At 40.0% G+C, this 20,577-nt stretch overlaps 1 protein-coding gene across 2 annotated transcripts in view; it reads left to right on the top strand.

The window, feature by feature from the left end:
* nrxn3a (neurexin 3a) overlaps positions 1 to 4,048 on the top strand; it is a gene marked incomplete at both ends in the record, with an annotated part of 298,178 nt that extends 294,130 nt beyond the window's left edge. The window contains one exon of one of the 2 annotated variants that reach the window (XM_080548147.1): positions 3,408 to 4,048. In XM_080548147.1, the coding sequence (XP_080404273.1) occupies positions 3,408 to 4,048 (641 nt within the window). The remainder of the gene's footprint in view (positions 1 to 3,407) is intronic. The other variant, XM_080548148.1, reaches the window with a different exon arrangement.
* Between the last annotated feature and the right edge of the window lie 16,529 nt (positions 4,049 to 20,577).

Here is a 20,577-nt window from a genome sequence, read left to right as displayed (position 1 = left end):
TGGAACTACTTCAGCGGGTGAAATGTGTTAATAATATCTCAGCCGACCGTAGACTAAAAACATAGGAATTAAGACTTAAGAGGTTAATGAGAATACTTCACTTCCAAGCAAAATAAACACACACATTAGTCATTGAAGTGGTTTCAGATCCACCTGATATCTTTTATTTTTAGAGCTATTTTTCAGATCTATTTTGTTAAACAAAAATATTTTTTATTGAATGATTGATTATAAGAAAAAAAAACAACTGCATGGCTAAGAAGTTGCAGTTTAGGGTTTGTCAGACTTGTCAGTGTTAGAGTTCTGTTCTTTTCTGTAGATGGGCATGTATATGCTCATTGTTTGTATATCCCCATCCCTTCCTTACAGCCAAAAGCTCTAATGCCGCCCGACCGCTTCGTACTGCCTTTACATGGACATGGCAACTGACTTACACATTCACCCCCCTCATCCTCATTTCCTATGTAGTATGTTCATAGGCCCCACCCCCTTTTCACCCCCCCCTCCCCCTCCCGCCCCCTCTTTAGTGATGTTAAAATATGTACAGTCATCCATCCATTCTAAACTAAAGAACAAATTACAAATTAAGCAAAAACTTAAACTGAATAGAATGTAGATATTTATTGAAAAGTCTATCAAAGCGAAAACTTATAGATGTACAGTTTTTTGTAAAAACTGGATTATTTATTGAAGAAAAAAAACAAAACAGAATTATGGTGAAGTTTATTTTTCATGTTATGTGGTGTGGATGTATGTGTTGTTGCCTCCCTGTACCATCATGTCAAAAGATAAATTAAATAAGAAATCCAATTGCTAGAATGATTTTATAACAATACACAATACGTATCCAAGAACATTCTTACACAACTTTCTTTTGTAAATGTTTTTCTTCATGCCAAAATCATGCGGGCAATTTGTTGATGTAAGTTGACAAAGACAATGTGTTATGCTTTCTTCCTTGAATAACTTCTTAGTGGGCTGTTATGATGTTAATAACATGTGTTTAGAAATTATTGCTTTATAGAAAATGTAGTGTGTTATTTATTAAATATGTGCTCCTAGTTTGTGAATGTATATCGTAATGTTTGCTGTGACTTGTGAGTGATGGGTAGTATTCTAATAGTATGTATGCCTTGATTTTATTTCTCTTTTTATGATTTAAAGTTTGCTTTAGTTGTGTGTCAGTAGTATACCATATACAGAAGCCTTGATGGCAGTGGATTTTGGTGGTTACGATAACATCCTGAATGTTCACCATATACTGCAAGCCCTCTGAACCAAATTAGAAAACATATCAACTTCATACACAACATGAAATGTAGGATGGGCATACAATGTGTTGTACTACTGTATGTATTGCTCTCAAAAAACTATACAATCCCATAGAAAACTATACAATCCCATAGAAAACTAAGGGATTAGTTACTTCACATTGTTTACCATGTTCATAGTCTCACTATGCACTCATAGTCATGCACACACCACCCTCTGAAATTAGCTTTGTCGTTTTTCACACCGTTCTCTCACAAGTGCCGGCAAGATCTTTGGATTTGCAAGTCTAATTCCAACCTCCTGGTCCCCTGTGCACCCCTAATCACTACATAAGCTCTCTATTGCTCTTCGTTGTTTTCTTAGGTTTTTAATGAGCTACTTAGTTTGAAGCTGGAAACAATGTTGGTGGGTAAAAAATAATTTGGCTGACATAGAGTTATTTAATGTGCTCTGATGTTGCCAGGGAGAGGGAGATAGAGAAGTACAGGAAAACATTGTTTTCATATCAGATGTAAAACTGTACAATAAAGGTCAGTAAGAAAGCATAATTACAGTAATTATTTCCTTTTACTCCACCCAATAATTTGTTTACATTAACTGATCATGCACTGTTAATTAGGGCCAGTCCTTTCTTAATCAACCATTATGGATTTATATAAAAAGAGTTTATGTTTTAACAGAACTATTACATGCTATTGAACCCTCATTTAAGTGTGAATGATTTCACTACATCTTGCTCATAAATCAGTGTGTTAAACCTAATTTGCTTGGCTACAACTAGTGAAAGGAATTAGTGAGATAACTAGCTTTTGAATTGAATCATGTAATACAATGTTTCTTGATGATAAAAGCTGAGTTGCATTGAGTTGATTACAGAGGTAAAGGAAAATCACACACACACACACACACAACATTGAAGGGTGAACATTCAGCTGTCATTTCCCAGTGAAGTCCTGCCATTTTCGAATCTGTATAGAGCCATTCAAAAGGCGGGAGGCTGGAGGCAACTGGGGAGCCAGTTTTTTCTCTGATATCTCAATGACAAGGTGTAATTCTCCAACCAAAATTAAGTAAAAAGGCCTTTTTTACCTCTCTAGATTCTCTAGTCTAGAATCTTACTCTACAACATTATTAGTTTGGGTTGACACTATTTGTTTTACTATAATACAGGGGTATACAGTAGTCTTGACATAATTGACGGGCTGCCCTCTGATCTGTATGGAACACAGTGCAGTAAAAAGTAAGGTAATCATGGTTAAGATCAAATCGAAGCTTTGCTCCACTAAGTTGAATGGCACTTTATTCACACCATCTTACAAATTAAGTCACATTTATTTATAGTGTACTTCTTTTTTTTAAACTTAAAAAAAAAAAATATAAGTTACAATTAAATTGTTTTCGAAACACCACTTCCATCGCAAAGATCGTGCCAAACATGGGAGAAGCTGATTTGAATGCAAGCACACCGAAAGCTACTGTTTTAGTTATCGTTTACTTAGCTAGCTGCTCGGACAAAGCTTCGTTTGATCCTCCTCAGTCTGGCTCACCCTTGCTGCACACCCCCTGATGCCTTTTGATGCACCGTAGCAGACTTTCTCGTTTGCCTTTTTTGTAGTTTTTCAGTCATTATTTAGTTATTATTTTCGTTTTTGAGCTGTGTATTGTTATGTATAATGTATGTACATGTTTCTTTATTTGAACCGTAACTGTGTTTTTTGCACTTCAGTTCTTTTGGGATGAATGATATAGATACATGTACAGTATATTTGCCATGGTGCCATCACTGAATTCTAATATGTCTTCTTTGTTTCCGACCCTAGGAGGTGAATTAGTGATCCCAGTACTTGTAGAGGACCCGTTAGCGCACCCCTCTGTAGCTCCTCGTGCACCCTCCATCCCCCCCCCCCCAACCCTTCGCCCACTCCTCACCATTATTGAGACCACCAAAGAGTCCCTGTCCAAGGCCACTGAGGCGGGGGTACCTTGCTTGTCGGACCGAGGCAGCGATGATTGTGATGATGATGATGATGATGATGGCTTGGTGATATCGGGGTATGGCTCAGGGGAAGCGTTCAACTCTTACCTGCCCCCTACTGATGATGAAGATTTTTACACCACCTTCTCCTTGGTAACAGATAAGACCTTGTCCACGTCGGCCTTTGAAGGTGGCTACAAAGCTCACGCGCCCAAGTGGGAAACCAAGGACTTTAGACCTAACAAACCCTCCACCTCCAATCGAGGTAGGACAACCACTACCGCTGCGCCGCCGCTTGCCCCCGACCAGAGCCGAACCTCCACCGCAACCCTCCACCAAGCACCTGCCGCCAAACGGCCGGCCAGCAAAATGAATAATCGCGAGCTAAAACCCCAGCCAGACATAGTGTTGCTCCCGTTGCCCACGGCCTATGAGGTAGACAGCACCAAGCTGAGGGGCCCATTAATAACCTCCCCCATGTTCCGTAATGTACCCACAGCACTCCCAACCGAGCCGGGCGTCAGACGTGTCCCGGGGCCCTCGGAAGTGGTCCGGGAGTCTAGCAGCACCACCGGGATGGTCGTCGGAATAGTCGCAGCCGCTGCTCTGTGCATCCTCATCCTCCTGTACGCCATGTATAAGTACAGGAACAGGGACGAGGGGTCCTACCAGGTGGACGAGAGCAGGAACTACATCACCAACTCTGCGCAGAGCAACGGCGCCGTCATGAAGGACAAACAGCAGAACTCGAAATGCGGCAACAAGAAACAGAAAAACAAGGACAAGGAGTATTATGTGTGAGTGAGACGTTGTTTGCGAGATAAAAGAGAGAAAGAGAGAGAGAGAAAGCAAAAGGATGAGAGCGAACATTATTTATCGGTTACCTTACTAGGAGCTGCGACGAAAGATGGTATGAAATGGAACTTGAATCTCATACTGTGCTGAGAGTGGTTGAACGGATGACATGTACTGTAATATAAAGCACACTTACTATTGTAAGCATACCGAGAAAGGCTAATAGCAACTTTAGTGACCTTACTCTTCTATCTGGTCGGAGATGTTATCAGTGTAGAAACACTTCACGGCTACATCATTATCCTAAGTGACTTTTAGAGCTATGTGATCCTTGGCGTAAAAAATCTTGTTTTCTTTTTGTAAACCTGTACAAAATTAAAAAATGTTCATGATATCTTGACCATTTCCAGCATGTAAGCGACATGTAGTGCTTAACAAGAGTGGGTCAGGATAAAGGATCATTGTAAAGTCAACGAAAAAAAAAGGACTTCTGCCATAAAAATATGACAAATTTGTATTGTTTATACATTATAAAAGTGTGGTGTCTTATGATTTTTTTTTGCACTACGCAAAAAAAAGAAAACAACTACTGTGTGTATCAAATGAATCCAAGTGAGCAAATCGCTGAGGACAGATCTCTTAGGATCTCTTAGGATCTTTTATCTCTGTCATCTGATCTCAACATGATTACTTTCATTGTGTGATGGACAGAGTGACTCTGAAATGTGTGATCATGGCGAGAAGTGGTCGGTTTTTCTTGTCTCGGTAAAAAGCAACTGATTGTAAATGCATGCCATCCTAATGCTACAGTGCAGTACAGTAAAGTACAACTATACGGTGTTCAACTCAGTTTGAACAGTCAGTTCTCTCCACGGCCAAATGGTTCTTCATCATCAGAACTATATACCCCCTTTATATTTTGTTTCCCTCAGAAATGTCAGCAAAGAAAAGAGTATCCCTATTGAAAAAAGGTCTATTATTGGTTTGCAGCCAGTGCTGGTTGTCTATTTTGCAACCCTCTGTGTGTTGGTTCATTGCCTCTTGTTCTATTTTCTATGGAGCTGTCCAAGGACAACAGATGCAGTACTATAACACTGTTAACAGATGTCTATACGAAAAATAAATCTAATGTGAAAAGTGTGAATTCTATCTGTTGTCACAGTCAACTGTGTCAAACAACAAATTTGTTTACATATTTTATTACATGCTAGCCGTTGTACTTTGTAGGTAGATATTGTACATAACATTTTAGTTGTAATTTTTTAGTACTTCTATTGTACAGACTGATCATAATGGTGTATTTCATGAAGAACATTTCAAACTGTTAACTGACACAGATAAAGAGTTTAAAGCGTGGAGAACATACTCATATTTTGTTAAGAAAGGAGACAAACTATTGTTAGGCTAATCGCAGATGTTTCTAAGTCGCATGAATATTGGACTACTTGAAGTTGTCAGATACAAGACGCCCTTCTTAATTGTATCAAGGCTTTCTTGTTATGGGTTATTTTAGTGTTATTTCTATTTTGAAAAGAATAAAGAGAAGCTATAATAAAGACAGAGTATAATGGATTCGGGTATGCAGTTCAGAAGACCTCTTGAAACAGTGTGATTCTTACCTCCAGGACTGAGCACTTACACTCATGTCAAATCATATTTGTCACTTCTCATCTTTTTTTGTCAATCAGTTAGTATCTTTTTGTATTCATTCATTTTTGTTGTATCATGTTTTTTTATACCATGATTCATAATCAACATAATGACCAGACTGTTACCGTCATTGACATTTTTTAAAGTTTGTTTTTTTTGTCGCTTTTTTACTCCAACTTTAGACATAGGCCTATATTGAATTTGTTTAATATGATTTCTCATTTTTCATATTCTACTTTACAGGAGATTGCCTAGCAATAAAATGTTACCCTCAAAAATGTGTTCAAGTTACTATTTCTATGCCGTTTTTGATTATATGATAACTGTATGTTAACGAGTCATGAAAATGCATGTATTTTCTGTCCATTTGTTTTTTGCTGACTATGGTTATGTATTTGTTGTTACAGTTATTATTGTAATTGTTATATATATATATATGTATACTGTATATATATATATATATACGTATATATATATATATATATATATATATAACAACCAGTGTAATATTTGAGCACAATTCAGTTCCTTGTCAGCCTCACTGATCAAGCAGTTTCACTTATTGTACCGCGCTTTAGGAATTTCAGAAATCGGTCTGCCCGCATTAGTACAGTAGCAAGCCTTGTAGAGTGTCAATGTTATTTCCCTTAAGCTACAGCTAAGTCTTCCATTGGTTTGTTTGCTGTCACCCCAAACATAGATTGACACATGGGACCCATGATGATACATCTGACCTGTGAGAAAGACCACACTCTCTCCATGGGATTCCATGACAGCTCTGCCCTTTGCTGTCTGTAAGTTGCTGTACTGGGCGAGCGAGGGAGACATTGTCATTCTCCAGTGGTAGCTAGTGCTGGTACTCATCATGAATTCTGGTGTAACTCCATCAGTAATATGAGTCTACATCATGTCTGAGATGTATGTCATCCATACAAGCCTTGGTGTTGAAATATAGCATAAACATATAGAACCAGAATGTATATTGTGGAAATAGAACAAACATGCTGTGAGCGTAATACTCATAATACTTTCACAGGGATGTTTAATATATAATAACTTCTCTTTCGTCCATGTCCATGAGAGAATGGTGATTATTTACTCATGTATAAAGTAAACAGCGGAAAATGTGTTGCACACAGTGCATTAATTACTTACTGCCCATTCCATTACGTAAAAATCAGTGCATTAGGAACATGAAGCCCACAATGATGACCATAATGTTGTATGTTACAGTATGCTGCAGATATTAATCTACTGTAGATTACTGTCATTTTGTTAGTTAATTAGTTAGTTTCTTAGAGTTAGTTTCTTATGCAAACCTACAGTATTAACATGCAACATTATAGCCGTAACAATGTTTTGGCAATTTTATATTAATGTTGTGGATGTTTCTGTGGATTGTACAGGTACACCAATGGTTCCTCCTTTTGAGGTTGCCATACTGCAAAGAAGCATGGAGGCTACAGTATGGGTTGATTTGGAATCAGGCAAGGGTTGTCTCTCTCCCTACCCCCTCCTACCTTATCTGAACTTTCTCCCATAAGTACCCATCCTGTTCCACTCCTAGTCTGAAGTACCTCACAGATTGGCTGTATTGATTGAGGCTGCGGCAATCTCTTCCCAGTGATAAAGAAGCCCTAAGAGAGAGGCAACCCCAAGTGAACCCACTACTTCAGAGTATGCCAAGCCAAGTGAATCTATCTTCAGGTTCAGGGGACCAGATGTTAGGTAGCATTACCCAGAGGTAGATTATCGAAATTTTATTTCTATGCAAATTACTAGATTATAGATGATAGAGGTTGTTCTACTTTCCCTCTGGAAGAACAATCAGAGTCACGGCACCAATGTAACTCGCGGATTTCAAACCCAGGTATCCTGCTTGGAAGACCCTAGCATCTATCATTAGGCCAAGAGGACACCCTCAAGGCCTGAGGGCGATCTCATTACGAGAGATATTTATTTGAGTATTTTTAGTAAGTTTGACACATTTATTCAGGATATATTACTTTCTTAATTGTATCATTATGACTTCAAGACCAAGTTATTCAAGGGCTCAATTATTCATCCTTAGTCTGTTGTTTTTAATTTGAAAGATGAATCATTTTTATATCATCTTCACACTACGCTTTCATACAGAGGAAGTGGTATAGTATAAGCCATGTGCCGTTTGGATCTGGGAGAATTGGGAGTTTGTTATAATAGAGAGACAATCATAAGTTGAAGTTTGAATTAAAGAAGAGAGTAGGGAGGCATAGAGTGAGAAAGGGGCGCACACTTTTCTTCAAACCCAGTGAAGCATGTACAGCAGAGATTTCTCTGCCTTACCAGTCCCTTGAGGTTCCTCTCCAAATGAGATGTCATATTCTGTAGGTACACACCGCTCTCTGATGTTAACATGAAAGCCTTTTAAGATGAACTGCTTCACACTGTTGACTGAGACAATTTCATCTCTCTTCGGAACTGCAGACGGCACACTGTGGCTTTTAGATAAGTCAGCTGTGTGTGAGAGAGTGAAATTGCCTGATCCAGTGGAAACGACTCATTACATGAGCTATAATACTTTCCCCAAAGCTTTCTGTACAGAGCCAAAGCAATCCTGGCAAAGTGAATTGAGGGAGTTTTAAGATGATGTATTCAAAACTGCTATTTGCTTAAACTTTCTTTTTCACATTTTACCAAATTCAAATAATTCATCACATTTATTTATTTTGTATAAATAAATAAATAAATATGAGGAATTTACATAGGATCATTTACGCATCATGACACTAAGTAATGTCCAGAGGATAGCACTTGAAAGCATTATTTAAAACACTTGTTTCCAAAGTGGTCCTCGATGGAAACATAAAATGTAATAAAACAAAACATCACACAGCATAAAACAGCATAAAAACATAAAATGAGATAAAACAAAACATCACATAGCATAAAACGGCATAAAAACAGCATAAGAACACAGCATTAAAAAACACACATTTAAAACACACAACATGGAAACATAAAATGAAACAACACAAATCGGAAATCGGTAACTATCTGATAACAAAAGGTACAGTAGATCTTGAACCGTTTTTGAAAGTACATTGTTTAATAACACTCAAGTAAATGTTAAATTGTACAAATACATGTATTCATGTGTCAATGTTGGTAACGGTATTGTTACTTAAGTCAATTTCAACAAGAACAGTGCCACCTAGACAGCACTGAAAAACGAATACCACCTTCCTCTGTAAAATAATTGCAATGAAATGAAAGTGAAATAATAACTATAATCTCTTTAGGCTTGTCTTTCAGAATTTGCACTAAGAAATCTATGTATTTATTTTTTCTAGCTATTTCTATCTCACATCTAAAATGTGTTCATAAAATGAAGGTAAAAGTTACCTTTTACAGCTTTAGGCTCTCTCCCTCTCTCTCTCCCTCCCCCCCCCCCCCTCTCTCTCTCTCTTTTACAAACACACACACACACACACACACACACACACACACACACACACACACACACACACACACCACAGCAGGTATAGAGAGCAGAAGGCCAAATGTAAGATTTCAAAATGAACATCTCATTACATGGATGGCTGCCTTATTGAGTGTCATTGAGTGAGGGAAGGAGGGAGACCTCTTTTCACAGGTTGAGAGAAAGTTCATTAAAATTCCGCTAAGGCGTGGAATTCAATAATCCTTCCACCAGTTCCAGATAAGCTTGGTTGATTAGGAACATTCATTATTGTGTGGCACCCTCTTTCTCTTTCTGTGGCACACACATACACACAGACATACACACAAACACACACACACACACACACACACACACACACACACAGGCTAAGCCTAATGTCATGAATTGTATGTAGCCTAATGTAAATATCATCTTACCCAGAGCTTTCCTCATAGGCAAATAGTGAAGGATAGTGAAGGATTCCGGTTCTCCATTATTTATTTTGCTACCACAGCCCAGGCTAACAGTTAGCAGTGCCCCAATAGACTAGACAGGGTTTCAACATCCCTAACTTAGCATTGTTTGAATTACATCTCCTCAGAGAAACGTCAATGTAGTTTAGTAGCTGCTACAAGATGGACCTGTACATGCTTTTATTGTATTCGCAAACTATGTAGTTTAGCAATAATATGCATTATATTACAACATATCATTCGTTGTCATATACAGGGGGGGAAAAGGTATTTTAATTCAACATATTTCCATTGCAGCTATTCACATGAAATTTAGTCCAGACATTGATATTAACTCAATAAAACTACACAGCTAAAGAAATTGTAACATTCCAATTCTTAATCAAATATATTGTTGAATATATTGTTGAAAATCAATGACACACTCGCTAGTCAAGCCAAAATATTGCAATTCAATGGATTTGGTGAGTAATCCCCACTACTACCTACCTAGTTAATTATAACACTACTTTACAATGTCAGCAGGCTCACAAAACCACCTATGTTAGTTGACTAGCAAGTGTGTCATTGATTTTCAACAACACTCAAATGTATTTACATTTTCAGAATAAAAGTCATTCACATTAAATAGTTATCACCCTTTGTACACTGCACATATCCGTCCACACTTGAATGGCTTTTGTACTATGCGCTATTGCACTGGCTATCTGGCTAGATGCCGAATGCGTTTCGTTAGCTTTGTTCTACTCTGAACTCTGTGCAACCTTCCAGTTCTTGGTTGTAGCTGTGTTCACGACTGAATGTGAATAGAACATGCCTGATTTTAGAAATATTTATGCTGTGCCTCATTTAACTTTTCCTATCAATTCATTTCAGATTTTGAGGTATCAACTTGTATTCTGGAATTGTCCGCAGAACAGTGGGTGATGTAGCTCTCATCATTGTTCCATCAGGCCGGTCCTGACTGTCAAGGGCTTGTTTAAAGATTGAGCAACATAACTGCAACAGTGTACAGTAACTGGTATGACAATAATGCCAGTTACTAACCATAGTTACTAGTTTTGACACTCCATTGAAAGCAATGATGGATTCATACAGATCATTTTACACACACACATACACACACACACACGAGTGACACTTCTTACTCGCCATATTGAGACACATTTTCCTCTCTTACAGGATATTATTTCAATTATGCAGGGACCAATTGCATCAACAACAACATAACAACCACAGACTGTCAAAATGCTAAATAGATACATTGGAAAATACCTTTCGTCATTAGATCATGTCACTGTCTAAGACGAACAACTCTGACTTGTCATAGGAGGCTGAGAGGGGCATTAAACCACCATGGCATTAATCGACCACACACATTCATATTTCCAAACCAATTTATCAGAAAGATCCAGATGTGGTATATAGATATTGCAATGGAGAGACATGCAGAGTTGGCATATATATAGATATACTTTGAATTGACTGTTAGGTACCACTAATTAACAGTCTAGTTCTAACTGGTATTTACCCAGTATTCACTGAGAAACTATGTGGGAACTATGCGGTAATAAGGGGTTCTTCTGGTACTTACCTCAATTAGAACAATTGGTAACTGCTTGATACTAAATGGCACATAATGGTGCTTGTGTCAACACATGTAAAACAAACTGAGAGTATGCAGTCATTTTGCAGAAAGTAATCCTTAGGCCTACGTCAGTCTCACGTAAACTGGCTACCTGATTTCTGGAGAGGTCTTTTGCTGCTGTAATGAAGGGGCTGTGCCCTATTCTGGTTGAAATATACCCTGTGTCTTGTATCTTTTTCATAATTGTACAAACCATGAAGTACAGTATGTTTGTATTAAGAGCCACCCCAACACTTTTCGCTCCAGCGAAGTGAGAACCAATGAATATGCACGCTCAGAAGCCAGCTTGAATATGGCTGGATAAAATGGGCTTGAATTGAAGTTAAGAAAATTGGGTTCCTAGACCACGTGACTGTAGCGCTTGTTGTGTATCACGTTGGTCTAGTGTCAGCTAGGCTAAGTCTCACCTCTTGATCTGAGTAAAATATCACTTTGCATGTTGCCCACTTAGCCACTTGGTAGAGGGGGTACACGCTTACCGATAGTGTTCAGCAAATGTATTGGTTAGGGTTCATTCCATTTGGTTGTAGATGGGTCTGGGTTATGGTTTAGTACAGGGTATGAACATGGAACATATCCGAACATGAACATGAACATATCCTAACCCTAACCCTAACTCTTACCTAACCGTAACCATATGGGGTTAGTAAATGAACAACAGGCCGTCCCAAGGATCTAACTTAGCATTTATTCTCTTACTATTGGCTTTATCGATTACCCCCTTCACCTCCACCCCCCTTTCGTACTAGGGGAAAATATTACAAGCATGAGGAGACTGAATGTGCCATCATTTGGCCAACATTATGATGTCTTGAGTGCAAGATAACAGATAACAGAACAGTCATGCCTAGGCTGGAAGGCCTCATTACAGAGGGTTTGGGTAAAGAATATGAGAGTTGTGAGTTGCTCTGGGAGAGCTGGGCATGATAAAAGGCCTACTTTATTATTTATCCAGCCAAGAGATCAGCTGCTTCTCCACAGGAATACTAACACATGCCACTGTCTGAGGAGGGTATGAATCAGACTTGGGTTCAAAATGTATTTGAAATTGTACAATTATCTTTGAGTGTTTGCTCAAGCCTACTGCAAGGATTTATTTACATCACGCAATTCCTGCATATTTTTCATTTGCACTTTCAAGCTGTAAATCTCTTGTATTATCACATCCCAAAGGTGTTCTATTGGATTCAGATATGGTGACGGGAAGGCCACTGAAGAACACTGAACTCATTGCCACTTTGAGACAACTTTTGCTTTGTGACATGGTGCATTATCATGCTGCAAGTAGCCATTAAAAGATGGGTACATTGTGGCCATGAAGGGATGCACATGGTCAGCATCAATAGTCAAATAGGCTGTGGCATTCCAGCCATGATTGATTGGTATTAATGGGGCCAAAGCGTGCCAAGAAAACATTCCCCACAGCATTACACCACCTGAATGAATGAGAAGGTCTGTGCTCAGTGAGTGTTCTTTCATGTAATGAAAGAGTTTACTGTGAAGCCCCCCCTAAAAAACACAATGAAATGTGTGTGTCTCTCTGTGTGTGGAGGGGAGGGGATATTTTAGGTGTTCCAAGTGTGTGTCAGTGTATGTGTGTCAGCGTTTCCCACTATCTTAACTTAGCATCTCAGCATGAGGCATGGAAACACCCTACTACAAGGTGCCAATCAGGTGCCAATCCCCTCCCTGGGTGTTTTAATCAACACCCTCTGTTGCATTCCCCAAGTAGCAGACTGCACCACCTTCTGTAACAAAGCTGCCTTTGCCTATTTTCCAAATGAGAGTGAAATTCAGGCAGACGCATTCAAAATTATCTTTGTACAAGCAGAAAATGTCATTGGCTTTTTCTATGATGTTCGACAGGGTCCATGATGTGAATATTAAATGGACAACTATGCCACTGGGCCAATTGTCCATAATTCATTTAGATCAGAGGAATATTAGATGAAGTTACAGAGCAGTAGAGACAAGGCTAATTCATGAGCTTTCTTTGCAGGGAATCAATAATGTCTATAATGGAAAATCTAATCCGACATGCTAGCATTAGCAGGGGTGGAATGGACCCGCTTCTGGTAATTGGCTGCTTGTTTGGAATGGCTATCAACAAGTAAATCATCCTAAGACATGCAATTAGTAATGATGATAATAGTGATAATATATAGAAAATGTTGTTTTGCTGGATGTCCATCAAACTCAACCAAACAAGTCTTCAGCCCCCCCCCCCCCTCTTTCTCCCCCACTCTCTCTTTCTCTCTAGCTCACCCTTACCAGGTTTTACAGTTCCCTACCTGGGAATGGAATGGACTTTATTTGTCATTGCTACAGTACAGGTACCAAACAACGACATTTAGGAGGGGTGGCTCCCCTGGTGTTAGGAAAGGGAGATTCTTTTTTTTTTTTTAGAAAAAGCATAAAATCACAAGAAGGTAAGGAGCTGGTTTACATAAATAAAGGCTATGTACACAATCCACTGTACTATACTGCACAGATAGTCAACTAGGGTTGTCATATTGCACAAAAGTATTTTTTCACGTTATTTTAAAGTGTCAGTTTGCAGGCTTGAAATGTACATGTTTGTGCCTCAGCACTAGCTGCCATACAATCCGTCCGGACTGTCCTGGGCCCAGAACTTAGGCCTTTGCTGTGTTCAGGGCCTTGACGGCCCTGTGGTAGAAGCAGTTCTTCAGTCTTTTTGTCTTAGCGGCCGGGGTCCTGTACCTCCTATTCGAGGGCAGCCTGATAAAGTGTACGTGCCCAGGGTGGGTCGGGTCCCTGGAGATCTTGGAGGCCTTCCTGAGACAGCGTGTGTTGTACAGCTCTTCCAGAGAGGGGAGGGGGGCGCCGGTGATCTTCTGTGCTGTTCTCACGACTCTCTGTAGCGCGTTTCTCTCCGCTGTTGTGCAGCTGTGGAACCAGTTGCAGATGCCGTAGGTGAGGATGCTCTCCACTGCGCCGTGGTAGAAGGCCACCAGTATCTCCTGCTTGTTGTGTTCTTTCCTGAGGCATCTCAGGGCGTATAGCCGCTGTTGTGCCCTCTTGATGGTGCCTTTTGTGTTGTCCTTCCAGGCCAGGTCATCCCGCATGTGATGTCCCAGGAATCGGAGGGTTGAGACTCTCTCCACGCTCTCTCCGTCGATGAGCAGGGGCTGGATCTCAGACTTTTTCCTCCTGAAGTCTACGATGAATTCCTGGGTCTTTGACTTGTTTAGCAGCAGGTTGTTAACCTTGCACAGCTTGCTCAGTTGCTCTACCTCATCCCTGTACGCCGCCTCGTCCCCCCCCGAGATACATCCCACCACGGTGGTGTCGTCTGCAAACTTTACGATGTAGTTGCTGGGGTGGACGGGGGTGAAGTCGTGGGTGTAGAGGTTGTAGAGGATGGGGCTTAGCACGCAGCCCTGGGGGGACCCAGTGCTGAGGCTGAGGGCTGTGGAGCTGTGGGGGCCCACCCGCACCCTCTGGGGGCGGTCGGTCAGGAAGTCCTTGATCCACGCACATATAGAGTGTGATAGACCCAGGTCTAGTAGTTTGGTCACTAGCCTGTCTGGAAGGATGGTGTTGAAGGCGGAGCTGAAGTCCACGAAGAGCAGTCTCGGGTAGCTGTTTCCCCTCTCCAGGTGGGATAGAATGGCGTACCTAGATTTATATCTAAATTAAAGTCATTAATTGCTATTTTGATGTACTACCCCCTTTGTAAGTAAGTAAGTAAAGCTTTATTTATATAGCGCCTTTCGTACATGAAATGCAACTCAACTTGTAGTAGTAGTACTCTCATCATACTTAGCCGTCATTAGCACAATTGCAAAAGGTTGACAGAATCTGATTCACAGCTGTTTGAGCATTACTGTCTCACAGGAACATTTTGTGTCAGACTCACAGCTGCTTCTTGTGGAATGTATTTTTTCAAGTCAGACATACATTGGAGTCTATCCAAACGTGTCTAATCTTGACCTTAATTCCAAAAACTGGAATTCAGGAATATTGCCTCAGGTAAGAAATACAGCAGGTCATTGAGTCCAACATGAGCAATCCTTTCCTTATTAACATCAGATGTAACATATTGTGTGATACGTACATAATGAAGAAAAAAATCTATATTAATAATAATACTTGTTGAGAACACCCTTTGAAGTGACCAGCATTAACCATGTTAATAGATTGGTAAATAATAAGTCTATCCTAAATAAATCTAATATAAAACCTTGAGCATTTTACACAAACAAACCTTGAGCATTTTGAATGAATGAATGAATGAATGGACTTTATTGTCATTGCTACAGTACAGGTACCAAACAACGAAATTTAGGAGGGGTGGCTCCCCTGGTGTTAGGAAAGGGGGGAAAAAAACACTTTAAAAAAAAAATCACAAGAAGGGAAGGAGCTGGTTTACATAAATAAAGGCTATGTACACTATCCACTGTACTATACTGTACAGATAGACGACTAGGGTTGTCATATTGCACAATAGTATTGTTTCACGTTATTTAAAGTGTCACAGTTTGCAGGCTTGAAATGTACATGTTTGTGCCTCAGCACTACACCTGATTTTTTCAGTCCAGCAGCTGCCATACAATCCGTCCAGACTGTCCAGGGCCCAAAAACACCCAGAAACACACACACACACACACACACACACACACACACACACACACACACACACACACACATTTAGTTCAATTAAAACAAACAACCTGAGGGTGAACTTTACTTTGGTCTTATTTGAGGCCACAGCGCCCTCTAGCACTCTGTGTAGGAAGTGAATGTTTTGATAAAGGGGAACACTGCAGTTTAGAAGCTGGACACTAGGACAGCTGTCGGACTTGTGGACAGTACATAGTACATAGGGCATACAGTACATAGGGCTTACAGACATACACATGCACACACACACACACACACACACACACACACACACACACACACACACACACACACACTCACACACATATACACACACAGACACACACACACCTCTACTGCATTGTGTATCTTAGAACAATGCCACTGGCATTTCAAGAAGACGAAAAACATTCAGATCTGTGTTGAATAATAATAATAATAATAATAACAATAATATGTATTATTAATAATAATAATTCCAACATTGTTGCATTACACTAGGATCAAAAAAGTGATTCCATTTTGACCAACATGCAGTATATGTGGTAATAGTGTCCTGCCTTAGTGACAAATCTGGCTCACATACTTTACTAGAATGGGGAACAACATGGCTCTGTCTGTTCTGTAGCCCCAGTGTCCTCCCAATGATCAGGGTGGAAGCATTGTAACATACATTTGAATTTGGCTATAATTACTGTAATGTTGTGTAATGCTCCAGGCAGCTGAGAGGAAATGGTCTCCCTGATGACCTAAACTCTTACGACTCTCTTCTCCTCAACTTCACCTCCTCTGCATCAGCTGCTAAAGGCGGCGTACAGGGATGAGGTGGAGCAGCTGGGCAAGCTGTGCAAGGTTAACAACCTGCTGCTGAACCAGTCAAAGACCCAGGAAATCATCATGGACTTCTGGAGGAAAAAATCTAAGGTCCAGCCCCTGCTCGTCGATGGAGGGAGCGTGGAGAGAGTCTCAACCCTCCGATTCCTGGGGGTGCACATACAGGATGACCTGTCCTGGAAGATCAACACAGCAGCCATCATCAAGAAGGCACAACAGCGGCTCTACTTCCTGAGAGTCCTCAGGAAAAACCACATCGGACAGGAGATGCTTGTGACCTTCTACCGCTGCGCAGTGGAGAGCATCCTCACCTACTGCATCTGCGTGTGGTTCTCCAGCTGCACAGCCGCAGAGAGGAAAGCGCTACAGAGAGTTGTGAGATCGGCCCAGAAGTTCATCGGCGCCCCCCTCCCCTCTCTGGAAGAGCTGTACAACACACGCTGCCTCAGGAAGGCCTCCAAGATCTCCAGAGACCCATCCCACCCTGGGAACGAACACTTTGTTCGGCTGCCCTCAGGCAGGCGGTTCAGGACCATGTCCGCAAGGACAAATAGACTGAAGCTCAGCTTCTACCCTAGGGCCATTCAGGCCCTGAACACAGCATAGACCTAGGTTCTAGGCCCTGGACAATCTAGACAATTTGATGGCAGCTACTAGATTGTAATCATAAGTGCAATACTGAAATACAACTGTGAACATTTCAAACCTGCAAACTGCGACACTTTAAATTAATGTGCAATAATACTATGTGCAATATGACAACCCTCGTGTACATAAGGTTCAGACTCAGGGATAGGAAATGTTAGGATATTTATAGCATAGCATAGAGTACAGCACAGTGTTTTATTTGTATAGTATAGTAGTATAGTATAGTATAGTGGATAGTGTATATAGCCTTTATTTATGTAAACCAGCTCTTTTCCCTTCTTGTTTTTAGTATTTTTTTTCCTAGCACCAGGGGAGCCCCCCCTCCTAAATTTCGTTGTATGGTACCTGTACTGTATTAATGACAATAAAGACCATTCATTCATTCATTTATTCATTCATTCATTCATTCATAAAGCTTCCTACTACCATACCAAAATCCATTCAGTGACATGCTTTTTAAATTATATAACACAGAATATTAGTCAACATTAATATTTAGGGAAGAAAATAAGCCTATTTGAGAACCACTGATGTAGATGAAGCTGCATGCCTATAGATAACATCACCGTAATCTAATACGGACAGGAATACCGCCTCGACAACTCTCTTCCTACAAAGCAAGGGGAAGCTAGACCGATTACGGTAAAGAAAGCCCACCTTTTGCCGAAGTTTGGAGGCGAGGCCGTCGACATGCGTTTTGAATGATAGCTTCTCATCCAACCACAGCCCAAGATATTTGTAGTCGGTAACTCTCTCAATGGAGGAGCCGTCAACTGTGGATATAAGAAGCTTTGTAAGGTCCACATTTCTAGCCCTAGTAAACAACATGAATTTCGCAGGATATGTCCTTGGCCTCGGCTCACCTGTAAAAGAGATGCAAATCTCAGTGTGACTTCCCTGGATAAATAAAGGTTAAATAAAAATTAAAAAATCTTATTTGTGTAAGATAATTCATATTGAATGACATCTGCTTGTATAGACTCTCTGGAAGAACATCAAACTGACTTTAAAAAAACAGAGTGCAGAAGCCAGAAGAGAGCGATTCACTACTGGTGGCGGACCACCAAAAGATCACCAAACTGATGAATTCAGTGATGTGCTTTCTGGAATGATAGAGCACCAGCTCTGTGAAAGGAGGGAGGAGGGATTGATTAAGAGACATGAAATATGTCTGAATATTTATGAATATTTATGACTGAAAACATTGAATATGAATAAATTAATGAATATGTAAACGAACGAATGAATACGTAAACAGATACGGCCAGCACTAATGTTGTTGGGGGGGTTTTCAACATAAAAGGACATGAACTAGAGTGATTGTTATTTATACTCAATATACCTTCACTCAATTTCCATTATGATGTTTCACAAAGCTTTATCATACTGTGTCAACTTCAAGTTCCCAATTATCATATGTTGCAACTTTGAGACTTGTTGATAGTCACACCTTGTTCAAGAATAAACAATTTAACAAAGAAAACAAGCTTCCTTGGTTTCATATTTGTTCACCTATAGCCTACATTGTGTAGGAATGCCCCACAACAATAGAGCAATGAATGAGATAATTGCTGCACTATAGCTAGCTAGTAGTAGTAGCATAATTGTTGCACAATGCTCATCCTCGCCGTAGATTTTTTTTTTGTGATCAATTTTTAATTTTAATTTTATGTACAAACACACAAAGGACAATGACAAAACAATTACCAAAATACACAACAATCATACCTATATACATTCCCCCTACCCACCCTCCCACACCAAGGTCTTACTCCGCCCAAAAACCCTCAAGAAGGATTTAAACCAGCTCAACATAAATGCCACCAAATAAAATAAATAAACATAATAGGATAAACATAAAACATTAAATACTATAATATTCAAATATCAATACCCACACCATTACAATTATTAATAGTAGCCTATTTAAGATTATTATAATAGTATTTTAGTACTATAATGTTATAAACATAATGAATGGCCTTTGAAAGAAGAGAATAAAGAAAGGAAAATGGAAGAGAAGGAAAAAGAGAAAAAATAAAAAATAAAATATCATACTAGTGGAATAACCATAAGTTATGCATATCACCTCTGCATACATTCTATAAAGGAAGTCCATAAACTAATATTCTTTTCTTGAGCGCCATGCATGCTGGCCACGGACCTTTCTAGTTTGGCTAGATCTAACACAGTGTTTAACCAATGCTGATAGGACAAGTCATGGGGGTCTTTCCACCTCTGAGCTACCAGTTTTTTGGCGGCTGTGAGGCCTACCAGAAGCCAGCGTTGGTGCATCATTGATAAATTTAAACTGGTAAAATCATTCAGTAGTAGAATTATTGGGGAGCAGGGGATAGAGGACCCAAGAAACTCAGACATCTTATTGATGGCCATACCCCAGAATGATTTAACACCAGGGCAATCCCACACCATATGGATGAAAGTTCCTGTTGTGTTTAATGAGCATAACTGACAGTTTGGCGAGGGTGTTAATTTCATCAAAAAAAGTTTGCGGGGTGTACAGTATAGCCTGTGTGCAAAGTTATAGTGAATCATCTGATGATTGGGGTTGCGAGATGCTAAGTTGATCTTAGTCCAAACCGTAGTCCAATTGATTGTAGATGGTGAGATAGAAAGGTCATGGCTCCAACGCAAGTTAATTTGTAGAGGGATATCTGCACATTTGATCATAAGTGTGTAAAGGTTAGAGACTAAGGCAGTGGTAGGTTTACCAACAAACATTTTGTGGATGGGATGTACCTTCAAGTCTTCTCCTCAGGGGACTCCGTATGCCCGTAGGGCACTGCGGAGCTGGAGGTAGAAAAAGAAAGAGGTGCCAGGTAAATTAAAGTGAGATTGCAGGTCTTGAAATGATCTAAATTCATTACCTACAGTGATGTCAGATAGGGTGTAAACCCCTTTTCCACTCCACTGAGGGAAGGAAATGGGGCGACCTCCTGAGCAAATGGCAAAGTTATTAAATAACGGAATGTAAGGATGGAACTTCAGATGAATGTTGGCCTGCATTTCTACAGTTCTCCATGTGTCGACAAGATGAGAGATTAAAGGGCCAAACTTGGATTTACAGGTTTTGAGAGGAATGTTAGAATAGATAACATCCTGAAGCCTATGTGGGCTCACCAACTTCTCCTCCAGAGATCGCCAGGCTACTTGTGCATCTGGGTTGAGCCAGGTGTGAAGAGCACGAAGGGTTGTT

This window comes from Nansenia antarctica (genome assembly GCF_963989245.1).
Source record: "Nansenia antarctica genome assembly, chromosome: 1".
Taxonomy (NCBI): Eukaryota; Metazoa; Chordata; class Actinopteri; order Argentiniformes; family Microstomatidae; genus Nansenia; species Nansenia antarctica.
This window is presented reverse-complemented; position numbering and strand designations above follow the sequence as displayed.